Genomic DNA, 16,339 nt, shown 5'->3' on the forward strand with positions numbered 1-16,339 from the left:
AGGGGAAGGGCATTCATGATCTTTCTCTTCCAGAACTGTTTCTGGGAACTCTCCCCTCTTGCTGAAGGAAAACCACACTGCCTTTGCAAGCTGCTGCCAGCGCTTCAGATTGAGACAGATTGCAGGTGACAGCGTGACCGTGAGATGGCAGGGGTAGGCCAGCTCCTGCGCAGTCCCCGCTCAACACCTCCACACGCAGTCCACACTCGGCAGGAGGTGAAGCCAGGGTCGCTGGCAGAACTGTTTGGAATGGACCGCCTCAGGCAGTGCCTCTGAAAGCGAGGACTGAGGGGGGGGGGGTTGGTTGTCGGGGGGGCTGTGAGCCTGGACTGCCTGCCCAATGCTCGTCCTGCGTGGGGTGCCCGAACATCATAAACTCTGTTTCCAGGGGACACGTGTGCTCTCGGGGACTGTACTTGTACCATCACGACACTGCCTCAGCCCTGGAAGGCTTCGGGCCAGCTTCATCTTACTGCCTAGCACTGGCTGGGCCTGAATTGATGCCTCAGGCCAGGTAGAAGAGGTTCATATGGAAACTTACGGAGGAAGCCAGCTGGCTTTCTAGGACAGACCTTGATAGTGACTGGTCTGTGTCTTAACTGTCTAAGTCCAGCACCCCTACATGGCACAAGTGAGATCCACACGGTAGGTTGGCCTCAGCCTGCTATACGAGCTCCTATTGATAATAATTCTGCCATAAAGACACCGTAGCCAAGGACCAAGGGGGTGAACTGTGCAGAGAAGAACAGAAAAAGCACAGCAGGCCTAACTGCTCTCCCTGGAAAGGCCTACTTACCACACTGGCCCCAGCATCGGGGAACTTGGATTTGGGCAGAGTTCCCACCCTTAACTGGTAAGAGTGGCTCACTGTGCCTAACCTGTTTGTACAAACAACATGACTTACGCTGAACACCTGCTTTCCTTCTGAGTTTGGAATTTGGGTACATACCTGGCAGGGGGTGCCCACGTGACCAGCCCCCACTAAAAACTCTGGGCACTGAGTCTCTAATGGGCTTCTGTGGTTGGCAACACTTCATACATGTACTAATTCATTGCTGGGGGAAAGTGTCCTGTGTGACTCCACTGGGAGAGGACGCTGGGAGCCTGTGCCCGGTCTTCCCTGGACTTTGTTCCTTGTACCCTTTCCCTTCACTGATTTTGCTCTGTAGCTTTTTGCTGTAATAAATCATAGCTCTGAGCTCTCCTAGAGAATCATCGATCCTGGGAGTGGTCCTCCTGACACATTTCTCATTCTCAAAATGGGGATACTTCCTACTTCCCAGGAATTTTTTGTTTATTTGTTTGAGATAGAATTCATATATCATAAAGGTGTACAATTTAGTGGGTTTTAGTATATTTACAAGGTTGTGCAACCATAACTACAGTCTAATTCCAGAACATTTTCAACACCCCCAAAAGAAACCCTGTGCCCATTAAGCACTCACTCCTCTTCCCCCTCCCCTAGTCCCTAGTAACCACTTATTTACTGTCTCTCTGGATTTGTCTATTCCAGACATTTCATAAAAATGGAATCATAAAACTTGTGGCATTTTCTGCCTGGCTTCTTTCACTGAACATAATGTTTTCAAGGTTCATCATGTAGCATGTATCAGTAATTCATTCCTTTTTATAGCTGAATAATATTCCACTTTATGGATAAACACATTTTGTTTATCCATTCATCTGTTGTTGGATATCTGGGTTGTTTCCACATTGTGGCTAATCTGAAGAATGCTGCTGAGAATACTTGTATACTTCATTGTGTATGTTTTCAATTTCCTTGACTCTATACCAAAGAGTAGAATTGCTGGTTCATGTGGTAACGCTAACATTTTGAAAAACTTGCCAGACTGTTTTCCAAGGCAGCTGCACATTCTACATTCCCACCAGCAATGTATAAAGGTTACAATTTCTCCCACATCCTCGCCAATACATATTACAGTTGACTCTTGAACAACACAGGTTTGAACCGCCTGGGTCCACTTACACGCAGATTTTATTCAATAGTAAATACTACGGTACTATTTGTGGCTAGTTGAATCTGCGGATAGGGAACCAAGTATACAGAGGGCTGATTATAAAGTTATATGCAGATTTTTGACTGAGGCGGGCTGGTACCCCCAACCCCTAAATTGTTCAAGAGTCAACTGTATTATCCTTTTTTTCTTTGAACTTTAGCCATCCTAGTAGTGGGAAGTAGTATCTCATTATGGTTTTGATTTGCATTTTCCTAATGACTAAGGATGTTCAGCATCTTGTCATGTGCTTATTGGCCATTTGTATATATTCTCTGCAGAAACAGCACAACTACTTGGAAACAGGTAGAACTAGGTAGAGGACAATATGTCATTTATATGTTACCTCACTGAACGCACTATATCTTGGGAACTGACACGGAGACCAGACATGCCCTAATGTGGACACGGCATTACTCACTTGCAAACAGGGGACACTAGTGCCCATTAATTTTTTTTTTTTTTAGTCCCCATTAAACTTGCCATGATGGTTTGATCTGCTTTGGTCAAGGAAGGGCTTTGATGGTGTGGCCCACTGTTTCTTGGACGTCAATGTGCAGGTCTGGCGGGGCCTGAGAGTCCACCCTCCTAACAAGCTCCCAGGTAATACCAATGCTGTTGGTCCATGGACCACCCCTTGAGTATTGAGGCTCTAGATACCTGTTCTGACTGTGTCCATCATTGTGCTACCTCATTTAATCCTCATGACAATTTAAAATAACTCCACTTTAGAGATGAGGAAACTGAGGCTTAGAGAGGTTAATTAACTCACCCAAAGTGGTAAGAGCTACTAAGTGGTAGAGCTGGTTATGGGACTTCTGAGATTGCAGTTTATAGGCTACTTTACCAAACCGTCTATTTAAAAAAGTCTACTAACCGCCATAGCTCATGAGATGGATTTTTTTTTCCTAATCCACATGCCCTCAATCATAAAATAATTTACTCACCTCTGTGACACTTGAAAGAAAAGAAATATAGCAACAATAAAACACTGGTGGGTAGAAAATGTTATTAACCATAGAAGACATTTCATGAAGCCAACAAATGTGAAGCAAGATATAAAAATTCAGGAATAACTCAAAGGCCAACCAATACCATTTGGGGCATTTTCCTCAGTGTCACCAGCTTGGCCTCTTTTACCTGAGTGACTGGCCTGCTCAGAGAGCATGAGTGCACTTCTGCTTCTGGCTAAAGAAGCCTGTGTGGGTGTCAACAGTCGCATAACAAGAAAGGTTTCCATGGGACTAAGGTGCGTGCGATGAGCTGAGGGACGGAATCAAATGAAAATTTTAAAAAGCAAAATTAAAACAAAACAAAATAAAATGCCTAAAACAACACAGTGCATGATGCAAATCAACTTTTGGGTGGCAGAACGAATGTGGAAAGAAAAAATATTGTAGCAAAGGATGGCTTCGGAGCTCGTCATAGTAAAAGAAAACAGACGCTGTGTCATTTAGAGCTTGGGAGAGTGTGTTACTTCTCCTGGGGTGCCAGAATTCATTCAACATGCTATTACAGAATTAATCACCTGTACCACCCGAAGAGAATTAGCCCATATTCCAAGATGTCATAGGGACTCAAGAAACCATTTACTCACCAAGTAGATCTAACATTGGAGAAAAAGATTACTCCTACAAAACACTTGTTTTAGGCCCTCTGTTAGGAAATATTTCATAACACACTGATTTTGTTAATGTAGAAATATGCATCCTTTCATACTTTTCCCACGCAAGTAAGGGCAAAAGTTAAATAAGAAACATTAAAAAAAAATAGCCAACTAATTATCAGCTTTAATGGAAGTAGTAGTATCCATAATCTAAAATTCAGTGACTGAAATGTTATTTTGATGGTTTCGGAACATATTATAAGATAATGGATTAACTTTTCAATGACTTCGTCTTCTTTGGGTATCCACTAGCCAGTAAATGGCTTGGGAATTTCAAATTTTCAATTAATAATCCACAAGCAGATAATTCAGTTGCCAAAAATATATAATAACATACTGATTATCTTTACACATTAATCAATGCAAATATGAATTTAACATCAACTCGTAACCATATGAATTAATGAAAACCTATGCGATATACTCACAAATGGAACAGCTATACAGAATTAAAAGCATGTAGATGTTCTCTCATCCAGCTCCTAGTTAATTCAAGGTTTCCAGCGCTTACCCATGAACTGCATCAGAGAGCATCGACACTGACACTTCTGGGGTCTCTGCCACACATGACAGACCTCTGTGCTGGAGGCGCAAGGTCAAAGCCAGTGGAAAAAAACCAGGAACGCACACTGGCCTCTTCAGAGTCACAAACACCCTCCTGCTCACCCCCTGGTGATGACTCGATGAGTTACGTACTCTACTGGCACCTGACACTTCTTCAGTGATGCTTTAAGATACGCATTTAATGCATGGAGAGCTTCCCTCCCTTCCTTAATCTACAAACTCTGAAAGGTAGCAATTCAGACTTTTAGTGTCTTCTCTGAGCCTCCATTAGAACATGGGTGATTTTATATCTATTCAGTTTCTGGAACTGGCACCCGTCCTATACATACCATCTCTCACCTCAAAACAGAGCGCCAGAAAAGGCCACCCATCCTTTTGCCCTTTTAAAGATTTCATATTAGTTCTGAACTTCTGTTTTCAAAAGGGAAACGGGCAGGCTTACAAACCACAGACAAGAGCAGAGCCCCATTTTTTTCACTCATCTAAGTCTCCCACGTACCTCTGCCTCATCAATCCCGCCGTTTCTGGCTAATCAACAATATCGCACCAATAACTGGGCAGTTACTTTTTTAACAATCACACCTGCCCACTGGTCAATTAACCCCAGGCCAGGATAACGTCTACATGCACTGTGGAAAATGAAAGTCTCTTTCAGACTGGGAGCATAGCATTAACTCCTGTCCCTATTCAACAATGACCTGGTTGTGAAGAGCGCGTTGCCACATTCCAAAGTCCCATTAGTGAGGCCCTGGGGCTCCCACGCACAGATCGCAAGGCTAGGAGAATGGGGCTATTTGCAGAAGGCTCAAGAGGGGCTCTCCCAAAGACCGACGTTAACACGCTCACGCTAGAAAGAAGAAAACTGGACAGACCAGGTCTACACGTTCACTTGCCTCGGTCTGGGGAATAGGACATTGTCGCGGTGGATGAAGACAGGCGCTTACTCATGGGAGGCTCCGTCTGCTTTGGCAAATTCATGGTTGATGTTGAAAGTTTGTCACATGCTGCAGAGAAATGCATTGAAGACGTTGGTATTCACACCACTCTAGACTAAGAAACACATTTCCCAAAGTGTCTTCCTGTCCTCATCCACACGCCTCCAAAACCACTGTGGCACAGCACACTGCTTCCAGCTCCCTGCCCTCCACTTGGCACGTCTGGGAATGCCCGGGCCACAGCAGCCATCCATCTGAAGCAAGTTCTTCTCTTCTATTGCTCGACTTTGTGTTTCTCTTTGACTCCAAATGTTCAGCCTCACTCAACTGTTCAACTAAAGCCCTGTTAATCCCACCAGTCAACCACTTCCTTGTGTCCAGGGACTTTTAAGTAAACTCAGACCACACAAAAACAAAACCAACCTGGACCCAGAGACAAAGCACCACTGCAAAATGTTCTACGATCTGACTGAGACTGGGTGAGCTGAAACCGGACTTTTTCTGAGGTTATCTAGAGCTCAGGTTGCAGAGAGAAGTAATTTGTAAAGCAAGGAGCTGTATTTAAAGCAGAACAACCTTTAGCAGTTGGTTTCTTCCTTTTATCAAGAGATGGGGTCACAATGGCCCTTTCTCAAAGGCTATGACTGTTTACGGTTAGGATTTTAAAATGTGGTCCTGGGTTTGGTACTCTTAATTTCCCACCATTACTTTAGACGGGCTTCTAAGTGAAACGACTGCAGCAACCCGAGAGGTGCTCACAGTGCCAGCCAAGCCATATCCGAGCTTGAGGCAAAAGGAAAGATGTGTGGCCCCGGCTCTAAAGGAAGCAAACTCATCAATAATATTTTCAAAATCTACTCTTCTACTCATCTTGTTTTCAAATGAGAGAAGTGTCATGTTTGACAATTTCTCCTGACCAAGTGATGACCCTAAATAATTTTTAAATAACTTAGACTGAAGTAAAATTATAATACAGTCTGTTTGGGTATAAGTAAAATATTTAAACTTAAAACGGTATGAGCTTTAATACACCTACTTTTCAACGTTTCAGTTTGAGTATTTTAATGTTCTGGGAAAAATAACCACTAGAAATTACATAAAACCATGTCTCTAGGGGTACACATTTCCCCTTTTGCCTCAGGCTCCGACATGGCTCAGCATGGTACTGGTCTTTGCAAATTCAATATTTTGTTCATCATAGATTGTTCTTCATTCATTTTGATTAAAATATTCTTTTATCTTGATTACTGAGATTTCTGCCACTCCCTTAAACTAAGTGCTCCAGTCGAGTACCACACTCACCTCACCCTGTCCCAGGGCCCTGGGTACGATTCCCAAGGTGTCATTATCAACTCTACCTGCCCCTCTCTGCTGGGGGAAGGCCAGTGCCCATATGACAGTGAACGTGGCCCAGGCGGCAAAGTCTCTGCTACTCAGCAACACCAATAAAAATTATTCTTTGTCAAAGAAACGCTGGAGACCAAGGATATTTATTCCTACTGCTATAATTTGACCTTCTGGGTGGCTGGGAAATACTGTATCCCTTTTACATCTTGTTTTTTCTTTACCAGTCAAAGATGGGTTGAATTTCTCAAGTCCCTATTAAATGGGAGCAAGGTTTTGCTAGTTCTATTCTTGACCTAGACCCTAAGAATTTCCCGGGCCTGTATACAAAACAGAGAGCCTATCAGAGAGAGGAAATCAAGAACAAAGCCAATTTATCTCCGTGTTTGGATTCACAGTGTTAGTACTGGTAAACTCAAACACCTCTCCAGGAATCCATCACATTAATACCCAAAACTCCGTGTAATTGTAGGTTCTGGTAACCAGAAGTGATTGAAATACGCTACTACTTAATGCCTAAAAACCAATGATACATGAGAGCGTTGAAGATCTAAACGCACAGAAGTCAAACACTGACAAGATTGTCAAGGCAGAAGTTAGTGAGCTAAGGATGAAATGTCTCCAGGGTACTAGGATGTAAGGCATGCACGCTCCACGATGACGAACAAAGAAATATGGGCATGTCATTCACTTTCTAGAAAAAAGTTCTAAGGGGTCAGACTAAGAAATCAATTGTAAAAGTGCTTGAGACAGACACAGTGATGGAGGAGGGTGACCGGGACAGTCATCACAAAATGCCACGGCACAGTGATGCTGGGATATACCGTTGGTGGACTCAGCAGCGGCGGCAGTGGTCCCTGGGTCCGGAGGGAGGGTGCTGGCTGCTAAACCTAGAGGAGGGGGTGGGGTATTTCCTGATTCACCTACACAGCAAAAAAAAAAAAATCAGAGCAAAGACAGGTAAAAGGAAAAAGTCCCAATTTCTGGTTGACTCTAGTTTCTATTAGGAAATTAGAAAAAGTAACTGAGATGGGCTGTTGACGTCTCAAAGAAAAAGAGAAAAAAAAGTATATTCACTGACAAAAGGTTAAAAGCACAATACAGCAAAGTCAAGAAACTGTACCACTCATGTAAACCCATTTGCTCTCAGAAAGAGCTGGTATACAGCTCCTGCATAATAGAATGGCAGACACAGAAAAGACACTAAAAAGAGGGCAAAACCACCCAGGGACTAGTAACAATCCATACATTAAACATTTGAAAATTTAAAGATGAGTATGAACTGGATAATGAAATAAATAAGTCACCTTAAAACAAAACTGAAAGAGCACCAGAAATAAATAATGTGGAGGGAAGAACCCCAGCCCCTTTTAGGGGGTTACTGCTGCTCAGCCTTTCCCCGTCATGCTGCAGCCATGACTGAGCCTACTGTCATTGACCTTCCCTGAAATCAGGTTACCTCTGGGCTTGCTAGGTGGATCCGGTTAGCCAGGCTCTACATTCATTTTCTTTGTTTTTCTTTTGTTTTACCTCAAAGCCCAGTTACTGTATCAACTGCTGTTTGTGAGCAAGAAGAATGAACAGATCCCCTTCGCAAGAAATGCATACACAGGAAGCTTGGCAGCTTTAAACATCACATCCGAAAAAGGTACCTGCAGATCGGTACAAAGCATCCCCCAGATCCTGCGGGCGTCAGTCTGCCCGTGATCTCCCTCCTGCCCCAAGATCTCCCCACCGGGCCCTGCGATGCAGGGACAGCCCTTCACTCACCATCGCGTCCTCCGGGCCCCGCGGCCAGTGAGGCTCCCCACGAGCACTTCTTCTTCAGCTCCAGCTGCTGTGTGCGCTCCAGGGACCTGCGCATCATCGCCTCGAGCCGCTCCTGCCGTTCACGCAAGAGAGAGCAAGATTAACCACCCAGCCCCGCGGCACTGCTGCACCTCCGCGCGGGGGGTGAGTCACCAGACGGGGCTCTCCGCTCAGCATCCAAAACCCAGGCTCGCGTGCTCTCCCCACCACACCAGCGCCTTCTCAGTGGGCGGGGAGTAAACAAGGCGGCTAGCGCTGGCTCCCAGCCCCAGCACCTCTCCCCTCCCACGGGAGAGGCTGCTGCGCAGCCAGGCCTTGATTTGTTTAAGAATAATGCCAGACAAGCATTAACTCCTTGAGGCCTGTCCCATCCAGTAGAACTGGAATTGTGCTCTAGAACCAACTGCATCCTCTCTTGTTGACAAGCATCAAGGACTATGATTTGAGTAAACTGAAATATAATTTGAATTTTAATAGCCTTAAGCATAACTTTTTGGGGGGATACACCATGACTTTGAAGTCCATTTTGCAAAGTCCCATTTTCCTCTTAGAGCTTCTTAAAGGGGAATTAATTGTTCTCTACATTATAACTCTTTTCTGCTACGTAGTATCTGGGGATAATACTGCATATTTCAAAATACAAGAGACAAAAGTAGAGAAACTGGTGTCCACAAAATCAAGCATCTATGCATTCTCAGAGTTAGACGGTGGCGGGGGGTGGGGGTGGGGGAGGAAGAACTAAACAGTTTTTAGCCAGAAGAGAAAAGCAACAACCAGGCTTCTCTCCTAACAGAGCATTTATCAAAAGCACGCCCCTGCATTAACCAAATTGTTCTTTTCATAAAGTTGGGCCTGACTGCTGGCAAGTCTTTCCCTGGCACTGGAGTGAAGCTGCCCTAATTCTGAGCTCCGCACCACCTCAATGACACTGCAAATACCAAATCCGCTCCCTGCCTCCACTGGAGAAGGCCCACAGGGTAAGCGGTCACACGGACACCTTTTCACCCTCATAAAACCCCACCCTGAGGTGCTCCTGGAACTGGGCTAATCCTAGCCCAACTTCAAAACAAAAAGATACTATTTTCTCATGGCTTAAATAAACAAGCAAGCAAAATTAATTTAGGGCAGCACCAACTGAGTGACCGTGACTTAAGGATCGGGGAAAGGTTCCTTTATTTCACTCACTAGAAACACAGAAAGGTCACTTAGGAGGTGCCTGGATCTGTCCCTTTTGTCCACACCAGAGGGATGAGGTGAGCATTCTCCACATCTCAGCCTCCTCTGCATAATTTTTCTCCGAATAGCACTTTGCTAAAAGACAGCTTCTCCAGGGACCTGTGAGCAGAAAGGGGATTTCTTTCCTCCTGTAAGTCTCAGATTTGTATTTGCTATTAACTGCGCTCTAGTTTTTGGCTGAGACTCTACAATGAGTGTGCATTTCCTGGCAGAATCCTGTTCTCAAGACCCTGGCCCATTAAATTCTGACAGCCAGCCCCAGCGGTTTGTCTGAGAAAAGATGAGGGCTTGGAGGAACTAGAACTTCTTGACTATTTGAGGACTGAAGTCTGATCACTCAACACTGGGGCTCGATAGTATTCCTTTATATGGATTTAACATCAATTATTTAACCAATGACCTAATTTTTTTATATCTTTATTGGAGTATAATTGCTTTACAATGTTTTATTAGCTTCTGCTGTACAACAAAGTGAATCAGCTATACGTATACATATATCCCCATATCCCCTCCCTCCCACCAATGACCTAATTTAAGTGTTGAAATCTTTCACCTCAGAGTGAATTTAGTATTGAGTGGGTTATGGGATATTGCCTACCTGCCAGAAAGACCTCACAAGACAGTCCTTGGGCTTCCATGCTGGCACAGTGGTTAAGGATCCGCCCGCCAATGCAGGGGACACGGGTTCAAGCCCTGGTCCGGGAAGATCTCACATGCCACAGAGCAACTAAGCCTGTGTGCCACAACTACTGAGCCTGCGCTCTAGAGCCCGCAAGCCACAACTACTGAGCCCGCATGTCACAGCTACTGAAGCCCGTGTGCCTAGAGCCCGTGCTCTGCACGCAACAAGAGAAGCCACTGCAATGAGAAGCCCCCGCACCACAATGAAGAGTAGCCCCGGCTCGCCGCAACTAGAGAAAGCCCGCTCACAGCAACGAAGACCCAATGCAGCCAAAAATAAATAAATAAAAAATAAATTTATTTTTAAAAAAAGTCCTTCATCTACTAGGAGACAATGAGAACAAAGAACACCAAGACTCACAGCCAACTGTATCACTGAATAGCTATCTAGGGGCATAATTTTAAGGGAATGTTCATCCAAAGCCAGACCTACTCTGGAGTCTTTTGGTTACCTTTAGAAAAAATACCTCTGTCATCTACCCCCAACCCACTGAGCTGCTCCACATTCTACCATTAGAGATTTATTCCTTTGAACTGTACGTAGAGGCATAATTTTAAGGGAATGTTCATCCAAAGCCAGACCTACTCCTGAGCCTTTCGGTTACCTTTAGAAAAATACCTCTGTCATCTACCCCCAACCCACTGAGCTGCTCCAAATTCTAGCATTAGAGATTTATTCCTTTGAACTGTACGTAGACTTACGAAAATGACGCTATCCCTGAGAGAAGACACAGTCACTCTGTGTCACCCACTTTTGGAGAGATGATTAAAAATAGGTGGTAACCAAGCTCTATGGTAAGGGGACTTATAAAACCCAAGCTGTCAGAATCGGATGTTTCAAACATGTCAAAACCAAAACTAGTTCACTTCACTCTTATTAGAGGTTAGTCCCATATAGTCCCGTATTACCTAGCATGTGTGTGTATCTCTTTCTGTTCCTTCATGTGATGGAATGCAAAGAATCCTAGTTTGGAATCAGCAGATATGAATTCAAATCCCACTTCTGCCTGCTACTTAGCCCCATGACCCTGAGTTAATCGTTTAATGTCATCTTTGGGCATCGGTTCCCTTGTCTGTAAAATGGGTATGATATTACCTATATTACAGATCATTCAAGTCTACAAGATAACAACTAGCATAGTAAGTCCTTAACCAATGCTAACTGAACCCAAGTTTGAAGAGGAGGATTGTTAACATGGCAGTTTAGAGCAGTGGTTCTCAAATGTGAGTGAGTCTGCATCAGAATCACCTGGAGGGTTTGTTAAATCACCAGTTGCTGAGCCCCACCCCCAGAGTTTCTGAGTCAGCAGGTCTGAGGTGAACGTGCTGACAATGCATTTCTCATAAGTTCCCAGGAGATGCGGCTGCTGCTGGTGCTGGGATGGTGCTGAGAACCACTGGTTAGAGGAAAGGCTGAGCACGAGAGAGCGTGTGCAAGAAAGTTCAATCACATCAGAAGAACGGTATTAATAAATATCACAGCTGCATACTGCATACTGCAATTCCTGCCAAGTTCTGGCTCTCCTGAGGATCATCTGATGATCAACAGAGGATGGGGAAAGGGCAACGCAGATTATTGTCCCTACAATGTCCTCTATTGGGTGGGGCTTAGTGGAAGGAAGGAATGAGGGCAACTCACCCTTGACCCCTTGAGCTCTGGCCCTAGACCTGCCTGGATGAACGTAGAGGAGATCCATGACCAAGGTGACGCACTGAGCTGGCCGAGCAGTATGAAAGGCCTCCAGCAGGGCTTGGCCTGGCCACTGTTACCCAGACAACTGTCTCAGGCAGGAGTGGAGGGCTGACTGTGCCTTTTCCACTGCCCTTACTACATGTGTTCTGGGGATGACAGCAGGGGGACAAGCCCCCAAATGGTCCTAAGCAGGGCTCCGTGGAGGGCCCTTCTCCCTGCAAACACGTCCACATCTGGCCAGAAAGCCACGTAATCACCATGCCCCATGCCAGCCAATGCCCTCTGAGAGCAGTCAGCGCTCAGCTTAGTGAAGTTTTTGCTTAGTTGAGTTCAGAAAGTTCTCATTTTTACACTCAGCCTGGTGGGGTTTGTTAGTTATCAAGAAGATTATGAGAAGTTGTGATGTGTTCAAGTAACTTACAGAGATGAAGGTACTCTTTGAAAGAGGTCTTTCCTGGTTTTCTGTTTAGCATGAGGAACATAGAGGTGGCTTCACCAAATACCATTTTCCAGGGCCCTTAGTCATGAAGCTATACTTCCCTGAGTGGAGAAGGGGTGAGCGCATTGTGCTGTCAGCCTTAACCCAGGCAGATGACAAAAGCTTGTTCCAGAAGCTTGATTCTTGGGAGCCGTGTGGCATGTGAAGATTGGAAGAACCCACCTGTAGGAGAAGGCGGCCTCCGGCGAGAAAACGAGCTCAAGGTCAGAGTGTCAACTGGACACTGGGCTCCCCCTTCCCAAGGACAGGCCTGACCAGCTTCCAGCCCTCGACACCTCTGGGAGCTAGGCCGGCTGTGAAGCCCACTTCTGTGCTGGTGGAGAGGAGGCCTCCAGGCCGAGTCTGGGGCTCACCCACACAGATGTGAGGCGTTACCAAGAGCGACATCATGGAAACAGTCCTTGGTGGGGAGGTGAGGAGTCAACAGGCCTTTTATGAGCTCCTAATATCAGACCCAGAGAGGCAGGAGTTTGTGGGCAACGCAAACACTTTCCAACAAGCTACAGAAGCAAAATGGAATGAACCATCTTCCTGCGGAGGCTTCTCCCTGGTTGACAGAGACAGGCCCTGACAAAAAGGACTTAAATCTGGCACTGAGAAGAGGATGGAGAGTCTCCACAGCCATGTGCCAAGCAGGCAGCAGTCCTCCCAAAGATCTCCAGCGAACCATGGGGGCAAATGCAAAGGCTTTCCTTTGGAAAGGGCTCCCGCAGCAGAGACCTATCTGTCCTCTCCAAAGACCACCCAGGAGAATGCCAATCGGACCTCTGCATTAGCAGAGCACTGATGATGAGGTGGCTAACAGGCCAGCCTGCATGGGGAGAGTCCCTAAGCTCCACCTGGGCCTCCGGGGGCTCAGAGGGCAGGAGCAGGTGGTGGAGGGAGCCCACCGCTTCCTCCGGTTGCTCTACACCCATGGGGGCCCAGCTCTCAGCCCTGCCCTGCCGTGTCTGGGGAGAAGAGGGGCGCAAGCTCGATGTGTGTTTGTGCTGACCACGGGCAGGCAGCCTGCCCCACTCCCCACCATCACCACACCAGGGGTGAAAGGGAGCACACAAAGCAAACAGGAAACTGTCCGAAGCACAGCCACTAACGAGTCAGCTGCATCAGGACCAATCATCTGGCATGCCATCCCCTCATCTGTCACACGGGTCCCTCAAAGGTGGACCCGTGTGACACTGTCAGGTGTGGCAGAGGCTCAGGAAGCGTCTCCTGTGACTTCACAGCACCCCTTCCTGGAAACGGCAGCGACACACATTCCCTGCAATCAGCAATCCCGCAGGAGGTCAGGAGTGGAAATGGAGAGAGCAGGGAGAAAAGAGAGAAGCTGTGAGTCAAGGAAGGGAGGATGGGAAGAAAAGGGGCGAGTCCAGCACTCACGACAAATACCCAGGCTGGGAAAGGAGAGATCCACCCCGTCACTGAAACAGCCCAACGCACTGTGGCTTTTCTCTTGGTCTCTACACTCTGTGCCATAATCTTTCCTGGGTAGCTCTCTCTTGACATTGCTTCAGCCAGGGTCAGCTGAAGTCACTGAAGGGAAGCTAACATTTCTGAGCGACTACTCTGTGCTAGGTGCTTTGCTGGCACTTGCGGAAGTCACCTCCTTTAACTCCTATGACCACCTCTGTTTTGGGCTGAGGAGACCGAGCTAGAGGGGTGTGAGACTTGGCCCTGGCTGCCAGCTGCTTAGGGGGAGGGCTGGGATTTGCACCAGGAGCTGACAAAGGCAGGCAGTGATCGGGCTGCGAGAGCAACAGCGACTGTGGCTAAGACCCTGCTCAGGTCTCCATTCACTAAGAGGAACAAAGAAGCCGCCATTTAAGCCTGTGCTCTGTGGGCAAAGATGGGTTTAATTCTGTGTATGTGAGCATGTCTGTGTTGTTTTTTTTTTATTAAAAAAAGACAAAAGGGTAAAGACAGTGATAACAATTCAGAGATTAAAAAAATACTGAACTTATACCAACATCTCTGTATCTTATAGTGTTGGCGATTAACAAACCTCTATATTGTTCATACTAAATGATGAGTCACACTTTGTTATACAGCAGAAACTAACACAACATTGTAAAGCAATTATACTCCAATAAAGATGTTAAAAAAAATAAAATAAATTTAGTAAGATTTTAAAAAAGAAAAAAAATCTAAAAAAGAATGAATATATATATGTATAACTGAATCACTTTGCTGTATACCTGAAACTAACACAACATTGTAAATCAACTGTACTCCAATTTAAAAAAAGAATTTTAAAAAATACAATTAAAAAAAATAAATAAATAAACAAATTCTTCATTCAAGGGTAATTCATTCAAATATCATCCCCATCTATTATTACTTACAATAGATATTTACCTTTTTGCTTCCTAATCATGTATTAAAATTTGTAATAAGTTTATGCTTTTACAAGTGGTAAAAAAATAAAAATAAATGATGAGTCACTATACCTTATGAATAAAAAATGATCATCACCTGATACAAGGCTATGAGTACACCCTTAAAATACACTTGTTAAGAAAATCTATACCCCAAATATGCTTTCTAAATATGTTTTCAAAGTTTAGTAATAAAGGACTCTGTCAGGGTAATTACATTCCATTTCTTTTTTACAAGATAACTGGAGAGAAAGGATGATTAAAGCAAGAACATACATTGAAATATAAACAGACTAGCACGTCTGTATCGGAGGGTAGACTATTTGATTTTCCAGCAGTGAGTACAAGGTCATGCTGTCCTCCACCCTCACAGCCCGTCCTCCAGCCTCGTGTCTGGCCCGGAAGCGCAGACTCCGCAGCTACGCTGAATGGGCCTGTGTCTCTGTTCCTGTTCCAGCGCGCGCTGCGGAGCCGTGCGCCCAGCCCTCACCTCCTCCTCCCGGAGCTTCTGCCTCCTCTTCTCCTCCACGGCAGCCCTCCTCTGCTCCTCTCGCTGCCGCTGCTCCCCCAGCTTCCGCCATCGCTCCTCAATTTGCTTTTCGTACTGGAGCTTGGCTCTCTTCTGTTTCTCCAGGATCTGCTGCTCCCGGGCAGCTGGGGGAAGGAAGGCAGAAGAGAGGTGTCGTTACCAGAGCACCCCACACCATTTGGATTAATACCAAAAACGCAGAAGTAAGAGTGACCCCCCAAAAAAGAGCCCGGTGGGATCGTAGGCTGAAGTGACTGAGATGAAGGGTTCTGGCGCCTCCGCCACTAGCTGGGTGACCCTGGACATATTAACCACGTCATCTCTCTGCCTCAGTTTCCTCCTCTGTGAAGTGGGGATGTCGCATGTGCAACATTACGTGCTGTGGAGGCCGAATGAGACAATGCACGGGAAGCGGACAGTCACCGCCCCTGCACGTGGGAGCTCTGCCTGTCACTGCCATCAGGTCAGACTCGTCCCAATGGCCACACGCAGCACTGAGAAATGAGAGCGATCAGGGTATCTTCACTCGGGACACGTCAGCTGTACACGCACCACGCACCAGACGCTGAGCTGGGTGAGGGTAAACACAAGACGATGAACACGATCGGCCCGCCTCCTCCCTGAGACATTTACTAAGGGCCTTAACTCCACCTGGCCAGGCAGGCAAGGGTTCCCTGGAGGACGCAATGTCTGAGCCGACCAGCAGGAGGCACTCAAGGAGTAGGATTCGAAAGCTCCTCATCTGTCTCAGTGCCCTGGGGAAGCCACTCCACCTACCTCGTGGCACCCTGGGGGGAACAGGTTGGACGAATCTGTCCATAGCCTGCAAGAGGTACGACAGCCTTTCTCAATGGGTTCCCTGTCCTAACACAGAAATGGCCTTCGGTGCCGATTTCCTCCATTCCCCCAAGGATGGCCCTTCTAGCTGCCCTGGGGAGAGGCCGCCTGAGCGGGCGGGGGCGGCGACTGTCTCTTGTTCTCCAGCATCCTACC

General features: G+C 46.2%; 1 protein-coding gene across 4 annotated transcripts in view; it reads right to left on the reverse strand.

Annotated features, from left to right (window-relative positions):
- Window positions 1-16,339, reverse strand: part of MAP7D2 (MAP7 domain containing 2) — a 106,018-nt gene that overhangs the window by 37,192 nt on the left and 52,487 nt on the right. For 2 of the 4 annotated variants that reach the window (XM_036841064.1, XM_036841065.1), the window contains exons 3-5: window positions 15,308-15,471; window positions 8,295-8,406; window positions 5,139-5,249 (exon numbers count right to left, since the gene is read on the reverse strand). In XM_036841064.1, the coding sequence (XP_036696959.1) occupies window positions 5,139-5,249; window positions 8,295-8,406; window positions 15,308-15,471 (387 nt within the window). Of the gene's footprint in view, window positions 1-3,155; window positions 3,279-5,138; window positions 5,250-8,294; window positions 8,407-15,307; window positions 15,472-16,339 lie in introns of all 4 variants that reach the window. The other 2 variants (XM_036841063.1, XM_036841066.1) reach the window with 2 other exon arrangements.

This window comes from Balaenoptera musculus, chromosome X, assembly GCF_009873245.2.
Source record: "Balaenoptera musculus isolate JJ_BM4_2016_0621 chromosome X, mBalMus1.pri.v3, whole genome shotgun sequence".
Taxonomy (NCBI): Eukaryota; Metazoa; Chordata; class Mammalia; order Artiodactyla; family Balaenopteridae; genus Balaenoptera; species Balaenoptera musculus.